Source organism: Cupressus sempervirens, chromosome 1, assembly GCF_028749045.1.
Source record: "Cupressus sempervirens isolate cs-2001-9-10 chromosome 1, ASM2874904v1, whole genome shotgun sequence".
NCBI classification, from domain to species: domain Eukaryota; kingdom Viridiplantae; phylum Streptophyta; class Pinopsida; order Cupressales; family Cupressaceae; genus Cupressus; species Cupressus sempervirens.
Window position 1 is genome coordinate 327,381,736 of NC_143118.1, and position 9,627 is coordinate 327,391,362.

A 9,627-nucleotide genomic window follows, 5' to 3' on the forward strand; every position below is an offset into this window, starting at 1 on the left:
TCTTATAGTAATATATACAATCACATTTTATCTCAATCACATCAAACCTGATATTGTTGAATGCTCTATAGATATATTATAATCCATTCCAAAATCGCTAAATAGAATAAAGCAAAATCCTCATGGCATATAATATATGAATTGACTATAAGCTATTGATTTAAAAATATTTATATAATAAAAGAATACAAATTACTAATAAAAATGTAAGTCTTCGTCTATAAAAATCTACTATGAGCTATTGTTTACAAACCACACCATATAAGAATTAAATATAAATTTGTACAGACAAATAGAACGACTTAATACTTAATAATTAATAATAATAAAAACTCTGGCCCTCCTATCGAAACACAAACTAATCATAATTATTATTATAAAAACAATAACAGACTGACTACATAACCTTTTTAAACCAAAAACAAATGACCTACGTACTTTGAAATTGTGAAGGGAAAGTGTCGGTCCGTCTGATAGAAAAATAAGCAAAAACGTAGAAATTATGGTCTTAAAAAATTAAGAATAATTAGTTTTCTGTAATTTAATTGGGCGTACAACGGTTAAGACATAAGGATAAGCATTACAAACACCCGCCCCCGTCATTATCAATTTTCAAAATAGTCAAGTTTGGCCACGTGCTTGAAGACCCATATTCTTCGGACCTACTCAAAATTTGAGATCAAATAAGAAAAATTTGTTCAATTTCATGTCCCTTGACCACCTATAGAACAGCAATTTTATTTTGTGAGAAAACAGCTGGCAATTAAAAAATTAATTATATTTAAATTAATTAAAAATAATTGTGGTCAATAGTACATTGTATTCTAGTACATTCTAGGTGTATTTGTAGTAAATGTTGATGTGACTATTTATTAAAGAAAATATAATGATTGATAGTTTAAATTTTGTGGTAGTCAAAGTGAATGGTTAGACTACTTTTGGTTTAGATATACGCTTATTCATAATGTTGTAATCCACTATGTAATCGCAGCGATGCCGATATCTATGTAATCCGATTAATTGAAAAAGGAGATTCAATTATAGATTCTTATTTCAATATTCATTATTTGATTTTTCTCATTGCTTCATAGTTGAAAAAAAATAAGTAGACAAATTGTGTAATTTATTGATACAAGAAGACATTTCTACATATGTTCAGAAGTATTTGTTCAAGTTTTTAGGTTGTCAAAGTGAATTATTAGAGATCAATAGAGATTGACCTTTGTGTGGATAACTAATCTTTTGTATTCCTCATAATTACTGAGCTTCTATTCATTCGGTTTCTCTAATTAGAAACTCATTGTTCATTGATACCCACCAACATACCTAGTAATTTCAATTATTATTCTCGTTCCAATAATCCTTAGTTTCTCTGATTGGAAACCCACTATCACCTAGTAATTGGAATAAAAAAAACTACTAAATAAGTCAATGGCACTCCCTTTTAAGTCACATTATAAAGAAACCAAAAAAGATGTCAAAATCATATGTATGACCTACAAGTTTAAAATATACAAAATATTAGAAATGAATAAAGAGTGACATTTGTGTGGATAACAAATCGCTTTGATTCCTCATAATTGCGTATCTTGTTCTAATAACCCTTCACTTGATTTCTCTATTTAGTAACCCACTACTAACCACCAACGTATCTAGTAAGTCCAATTACTGTTCTTGTTCCAATAACCTTCACTTGGTTTTTCTATTTAGAAGTCCACTATTAACCACCAACATATCTAGTAAGTCCAATTATTGTTTTTGTTCCAATAACCCTTCCCATGGTTTCTCTAATTAAAAACTCATTATCACACATCTCCTAATCATTCTAAAAAAACTAGCGTATAACCACCCACAACAGACTTTCCTCTTAAACTACAAATAGAGAAACACAAACAAGTTGTCAAAATGGGACATACAATGTACAAACTTAAACAATACAAAATAAAAATATAGCATCCAACTCTTATGTCCACTTAAAATAGATTAATTTAAAAAAATTGCACAATAATGGTACCCTTAACCTATAGATAACACCCATCTCTTCTTTGCATGTGAACCATAAAAGAAATGGACATGAGCAGAGAGTCCATGGCCATAACATTGTCAGTCCTCCTGCTAACAACCCTTATTCTCTTCCTCCTAAGGAAGATGTTCCCAAGGAGTAAAACCCATCTTCCCCCGGGCACAATGGGGTGGCCTGTAGTGGGCGAAACCCTGCAATATGCAGCCTTACGAAGGGTCAACAGGGGTTGTGATTTCTACGAGGAGAGAAGAAAACGCTTTGGAAATGAGATCTGCAAGACCCATTTGCTGGGGTCCCCTGCCGCCATCATTCATGGTTCTGCAGGCATCCGATTTCTCTACACCAACGAGAACAAACTCGTCCAAAGCACCTGGCCTTCCTCCATAATCACTCTCTTCGGAAACTCCCTCTTTGGCAAAGCAGGTGTGTTTGAGTATTTACTATTTCTCATGCCCCTGGATTTTTTCCTTAATTTGGTCTCAGCTTTGATCGGTTGAACAATCTCTTGGATTAAGATAATTATTTAATGTATGTTTCAATTTAGATTTTTCACAAACAAAAGATTTTCTTAAGAGTGTGATATTCTTATCAACATTCAATTGTTTGATTTTTGAGTTGATCTATGTTTTAAGAGAAGTTGTTCATGCGAACTCATCTCTCATGTGAATGAATGAAATAATTAGCACTCATTGTATCTATATGATGTTTAAAAGGATGGGTGACCTCAAGTCAATTTGTGATATTGTTATCAGGATTCAATTAAGTTTTTCGGTATTGAGTGTTTAGTTTTTTTGAGTCGACCCATGTTTCATGAGTAGTGGTTTACACAAACTCCTCTCTCATATGAATGAATGGAATGCTTAGCATTCATGGCATCTTGATAATTCTCACAGAGGTGGGTGACCTCCCAAGTAGCATTCAATGCATCTAGTGATGCTGAGAGAGGTGGGGGATCTCCCATCGCAACTCAGTGATGTTTCCTCAATTTGGTCCAATCTTTGATTATTTGAATGATCTTCTCAATTCAATATGGTTTGATTTTGTAATTTAGTCTAATCTTTGATGATCATTTGAACAATATCTTGATTCAAGATACTTCAACTTTGTAATTTACTATGATCTTTGATGATCATTTGAACAATCTCTTGATTCAGGATACTTCAATTTTGTAAGTGAGATCTGTGATAAGTAAGAGATAGATTCTACAGCAAGCCAAATTTAGATATTGTTATTAGGATTTAACTTTTTAGTTTTTTGAGTCAACCTATGTTTCAAGAGTAGTGGTTCACATGAGCATATCTCTTATATGAATGAATGGAACAGTAAGCACTCATTGCATCTAGGTGTGTTCACAAGGTTAGGTGACTTCAAGTCAAGTTGTGAATATTGCTATCAAATTCAGTTGTTTAGATTCTTGAGTCTGACGAGTAGTGGCATGAACCCATCTCTCATGTGAATGAATGGAATGCTTAGCACTCACGGCACCTCGGTTATTCTCACATAGCTGGGTGACCTCCCAAGTAGCATTCATCACATCTCGGTGATGCTAAGAGAAGCGGGTGACCCCTCATTGTATTTGGTGATGTTTACAGAGGTGGCGTGACCATCGAGAAGCGATAAATGTTATTTTGAAGGTCACCTGCCTCTATAAACATCACCAAGATAAGAAGAGTGCTAAGTGTTCTATTCATTCTTATAGAAAATGAGTTCATATGAACTAATACTCATAAAACATAGACTAATAAGTTTAATTAAAAAAAACTACCCTTGAAACCTGATACCAATATCATATTGAGATTCTTGACAACTTGAGATTGCTTTAATCTATGGTCGACTCTATCTATGTTTCAATTTTCTATTTGATTTTCAGGGGATGAGGCAAAGGAGCTGAGGGCAAAGTTGCTGCCGTTTTTGAAGCCGGAGGCCCTGCAAAAATTCGTGGGCATAGTTGACTCCAACGTGAATGAGCATCTGAGGCAGGACTGGATTGGAAATGAACAAGTGAAGGCTTTTCCTCTTGTCAAACGTTGCTTATTTTCAATTACTTGTGCTCTCTTTGTCAGCCTTGAGGAAGGACCAATGCAGGACGAGCTTTATACCCATTTTCTCGACTTACTCACCGGAATGATGAAGCTTCCGATTGATTTGCCGGGGACTCTGTACCGGAAAGCCGTTGTTGGCAGCCAGCAGATCCGCCGGATTCTTCAGACTTTGATTGAGAAGAGAAGGAAGGATTTGGAAAATGGCTTGGCTTCATCGGATCAGGATCTTTTGTCTTTCTTGCTCTGTAATAGGGATGAACATGGGAATTCAATGGTGGAAGGTGATGTTAAGGATAATATTATGGCTCTTTTGATAGCCGGGCATGACACTAGTGTGATAACTGTGACGATGTTGTTGAAGTTTTTGGCTCTCAATCGTCACTGTTACCTTGAAGTCCTTCGAGGTATGGCATGTACATTTCTTCTTTTGTAGTAATCTAGAAGATTTGACTTTGGGATCATTTTAGTGTCTTTTCTATATAGACTTTTGTTATTAAATCAAGTGTCTTTTTACTTTTTTTAAAAATAAATTATTTTTGGATTTCTACTTTTTATTCGTGTTTTTGCTTGTAATGTTTATCGGGGTGAGGAAATGGTGTAGAGCAAGTGGGTATTGCTCAAGCGAAGGGAGAAAAACAACTACAATGGAGCGACCTTCAAAAAATGAAGTACACATGGAGAGCTGCTCAGGAAACACTTAGAATTATTCCTCCTTCAGAAGACATATGGCGCAAGGCCCTTGTAGACGTTTCCTATGGTGGTTTCATCGTCCCTAAAGGATGGAAGGTATACACCTCTTAAACTTTACAAATTTTGTAAAATGGTTGGACTTAAACATATATTTTTAAGCTTTGATTTGCTTTCGTGGTTTCGTTTAAACTCCACATTCTAAACTGTGACTTGTTTAGGTAGTTCATGGGGAATTGCAATAGCTTCTTCATTAGGGCATAGGTCTATTTGTGCAATTTCAACTTAAAGGTTTGTGAGGTCCCTTTGAAATGACACTCACTTCATCATTCCTAGAGGATGGAAGATACATGCCTTCTAGTTGATCATGCTTAAACATTACATTTATGAGCACATACTTGTTTATGTTGCTCATCTAAAATTACACTAGCTTTTTCAATAGGATCCACCTATTGGTGCAATTTTAGATGAGTCATATAAGAAGGTCAAAAGCTAAGAGTGTGTTGTCTAAACCAAAACAACTACACTTCCCAAGCTTTGAAAACCATAGACAAACTATACCAAATTTTTACTTAATATTTAACATTTATTTGAAAATAAGTGTTAGATTATTGAGGGCTAGGACATTACTGTGATTGTCCTTATTGTTTAGGATTTCAATGACTGCCATTATGGTCAATGTATAATTTTCTTATATGGGGAACATTTTATTATCCTTAGTCTCTAGGACTACAATGAGTCTCATTGTGGTCAATGTGTAAATTATTTAGAGGAGGGACATTTTATCATCCTTAGTGTTCAAGATTTCAACAAGCGTCATTATGATCAATGTATAAATTGTTTATAGGAGGAACATGTTTGAGTATCATTAGTATTTAGGATTTCAACGATTGCCATTGTAGTCAACGTATATGTTATTTATATAGGAAACATTTGATTTAGGTTGCTCATCTAAAGTTAATCTAGCTTCTTTAGAAAATCTTATTTATTAGTGTCATTTTAGATGAGTCATGTGAGCAAGTCAAAAACTTATAGTGTGTTGTTTATGCCAAAACTGTGCATTTGAAAGTTCAAAAATCTAAAAGAAACTATACCAACACATTAATTTGCATTTTAATATTTATTTGATGTTAAATATATCTGGTTAAATTAAGAAGATTAATTATTGATAACTGTGAATCTGGTGCAATTATCTTTACTATTAGAAATTCACTTGGTGTTATTACGATCAATACATTTTTTTTATGGAGAAAATTTTATTTGAATCATGTGTTTTTTAAAAGTTTATTCTTCAACAAATTTATTATTACTAAAATATTTTATATCTTTAATGGGGTGCAGTTTTTATGGTCAATGAATTCAACTCATAAGAGTGTAGAATATTTTGAGGATCCTGAAAGATTTGATCCATCAAGGTTCGAAGGGAATGGCCCTCCTCCTTATACATTTGTGCCATTTGGAGGTGGGCCAAGAATGTGCCCAGGGAATGAATTTGCACGCATGGTAATACTTGTGCTTGTTCACAACATTTTAAATAAGTTTGAATGGGACTTAGTAGATGTGAATGAGAAGGTGAGTGTTGATCCAATGCCTGCCCCATTGGATGGATTACCCATCCAAATTCGGTGTCACTCTGTTGGTAGTTTAAGTGCTATGTTGCAAATCTAGTATATTGTTTAAACCTTATAGTCTCACTTTTAATATTTGTTTCCTTCAAGATCATGTATAAATAGTTGATCAAATATATATATTTAGTCATGAATCTTTAGCTCTTCAAAATAGTCTATTGCCAATATTTTAGTAGATTAAAAATTACTAATTATAATTGAGACTTGTAAGAATTTATTTTTAGAAACGATATCTTTGGATATATTTATATGATTAAGAGGCATTAGCAATTATTGTATTTTGATTGATAATGAGTTGAGATATTAGGTCTAAATATAGACATGCATTAGATTTGTAATTGTACTTATAAGTTTTATTTATAATAATTAGACTTAAGATAGTTTAAATGGCCTGATATCTTTAATATAAAGAATAGAAAACACCTTGAAATTGCAATTTTATATATGTTATTATAGTGTAAAATATTATATGATAAGTATTTGATCTATCTTACAACTATTATACTTAATATTCCATTCTTATAAGGAGCCAAATAATATTTTTAGATAATGTTATCAAATACTGTTGTTTGTCTTTCAAACACATTATATTTTACATAACAATTGAGAATTGATTTCAAAATTAGATGAATATAATCTATAATATGAAAAGTATGAGCTATTTTATGTAATATTTTCCCATTATAATCAGCTTATCCACAAACATGTGTGTGTGTGTGTGTGTGCGTGTGCACGCGCATATATGAATATAAATCTATATGTATATATGTATATGTATATGTGTGTATATATATACACATATACATATACATATATACATATATATACACACACATATATATGTGTGTGTGTGTGTACATATATATACATGTATATATACATACATACATACATATATGTATGTATGTATGTATAGGATGCAGACAATTGAACACTATGTACAAGATCTAGAGGTGAGTGAAATATCTTTTAGATTAATGCAAAAACAAGTTTTGAGGAGACCCGAAACCCTATGCAAAAGCAAAAGATACACGATAGGACCACTAGGTTTTACAAGGACCTGAAACTTGAAGTTCACTACTAAACATCAAAAAGAAAGGTTTTATAGGGACCTGAAACTAGAATAAAAAAACAAAGAGAAAACCCAAGTTTTACAAGGACTTGGAACTTAGATTTAAAATAGAAAAAAGCTAGAAGCAACAAAAATAGAACCAACAAGTTGACAAGGACCAAAAACTAGCAAACCAACAACCCTGACCAGCTATTAAATAAGCTCTTTGATGACCTTCGCTAATTCCTTGCTAGCCTTCGTAGTACTCTAGAGGATGTCTTTTGTAGTAGAACTAGGAGCCTCAACAACTTTCTTCTTTATACTTTGCCTCATTCTTTTACTTCGACCACCTAGACTCTTAGCCACAACTACATCAGGAGACATAATCTCCTCATTACTCTTTTCCCCTAAACTGGCATCCGCTACACATAATTTGGAAGTTACCAAATCCATTTTTTCCCCATTTTCTATAATCAGTTGCCTAAGTTCCATTTCATACTCTTTGAGTTTCTCAGGTATGTTCCCAACTTGATTTTCTAGCTGGGCTCTCTTTATTTTTTCATGATCCAGTTCTTTTTGCATGTCACCCACTTTTTTCTTTAGCACCATAGTTTGATTATAGAGCCATGAGTCACCTTGAAGAGAAGCATCAACTTTTAGCTTGTCTTTGTGAGGGAAAGATAACTTCACTAGATTATTATCATCTCTAATCTCTTCACAAAATTATTACCAGACTCATTAGTAACTTCCTAGGTTCCCTTGAGATGCAGTTGGTTCTCAGAATTTAAGCCCTTTTGTTCCATTATCTCCTCTTAACTCTCCTTATTCAGGCATTGATATTTCATGATAAGGGCTTTTCCATCATCATTCTTCTCTATTTCAACATCCATTAGGCTTTTAACTTCAGTGATATCCATTTTTATGGGTGTAGGCTGAACACTTTGGTTCCCATCATTTTGCCCTGAGGCTTTAGAACCATTATTAGACTCCATTTTCCTTTCTTTACTACTTTCCCCCTCATTCTTACCTATAGAAATACCCTTGCTTCCAGAGTACCCATCTAGATTAGAGCTAATATGTTACAATAGCTAATAGGGATAGATTGCTAAGTGGAAGTATATCAACTTAAAGCAATTGAGTGACAAATATACAATGCAAGGAATGAGATGATCTAGATAATGCAAGGGATGCAAGAATAAAAGATAAGTTATAAGATAGATGTATTCAATGGGAAAAGGGGTTGTATTTAAAGGAAATACAACTATTATAGTCCTAAATTGAAATACTCTAATCCAAGCAAGAAATATTAATTAGAAATAATCACATCAAATGAGGACTGAATTGGATGTCACAACTGTTATGTTTCCTTCCTAAGGTATACTGTTATTGACAAAACATGAGAACTATTTTATTTATATATTCTTTTTCATGAATTAAATGATTTAAAACAACTTTAGGAGTTCTCAATTACAGTGATAAAGTTGGGATATCATATTTTTTAACTTAAGTTTTGAACACAAACAATTGTTTAAAACACATAGTGTTTGAATTGAGAGTTTAATTTTATTAATGCCTTTTGTTGTGATTATAGAGCTTTTGCAATAAAAGGAAAGATAGAAATATACTTAAGCTAAGAAAATGATTAATATATGCAAATAAATAGATACACATTTTTTACTTTAGTCAGTAAGTCGCAACACAAAGTCACCATTCTAAGGTACTTTAGAATTCTCTTATCACTCTCTGCAAGAGTTTAAAAATAAAATAAAAAAATTACTATCATGAAAATTATATAAATTTTTTTGGTATAGTCATTGAAGCATGTGTTCTAAACAACCCAAATTCTTATAGACCCTCCTTTGAAAAAATTAGAACCTCTTACTAATGGAAATGAGAATGTAAAAGCTATAGATCTAGGAGTTTGAATTTATTATTTAGAATATACAAGAAGATTTTCATCCTCAATACATAAAGGAAAATTCTCACAAATCCCTATATTAAGATTAACAATTCTATGGGTGGACACAATGCAAAAGACTTAATTATAAATGGTGATTCACTACTTGTGTACTATAAACATGAAAATAGGAGTTACAAATGTTCTTAAAAGAATTTTGACAAAGTATGTAATAAAAAATTCTTTAGATATCAAATGAATTGATCATATATATATGATTGAAGATTCTTGATCATGGG

At 32.5% G+C, this 9,627-nt stretch overlaps 1 protein-coding gene across 1 annotated transcript; it reads left to right on the forward strand.

The window, feature by feature from the left end:
* The first annotated feature begins 2,054 nt into the window (after positions 1–2,054).
* On the forward strand, positions 2,055–6,531 carry LOC149577483 (cytochrome P450 716B1-like). Its single transcript, XM_089824065.1, has 4 exons — positions 2,055–2,446; positions 3,894–4,469; positions 4,667–4,851; positions 6,094–6,531. The coding sequence occupies exons 1-4, from the start codon at positions 2,068–2,070 to the stop codon at positions 6,418–6,420; spliced, it is 1,467 nt and encodes a 488-aa protein (XP_089680191.1). The 5' UTR covers positions 2,055–2,067; the 3' UTR covers positions 6,421–6,531.
* The last annotated feature ends 3,096 nt before the right edge of the window (positions 6,532–9,627 follow it).

Coding starts and splice junctions, on each gene's coding strand:
- LOC149577483 (XM_089824065.1), top strand. CDS start 2,068: ATGGACATGAGCAGAGAGTCCATGGCCATAACATTGTCAGTCCTCCTG. Junction 2,447..3,893: donor CTCCCTCTTTGGCAAAGCAG/GTGTGTTTGAGT, acceptor TTTGATTTTCAG/GGGATGAGGCAAAGGAGCTG. Junction 4,470..4,666: donor TTACCTTGAAGTCCTTCGAG/GTATGGCATGTA, acceptor GAAATGGTGTAG/AGCAAGTGGGTATTGCTCAA.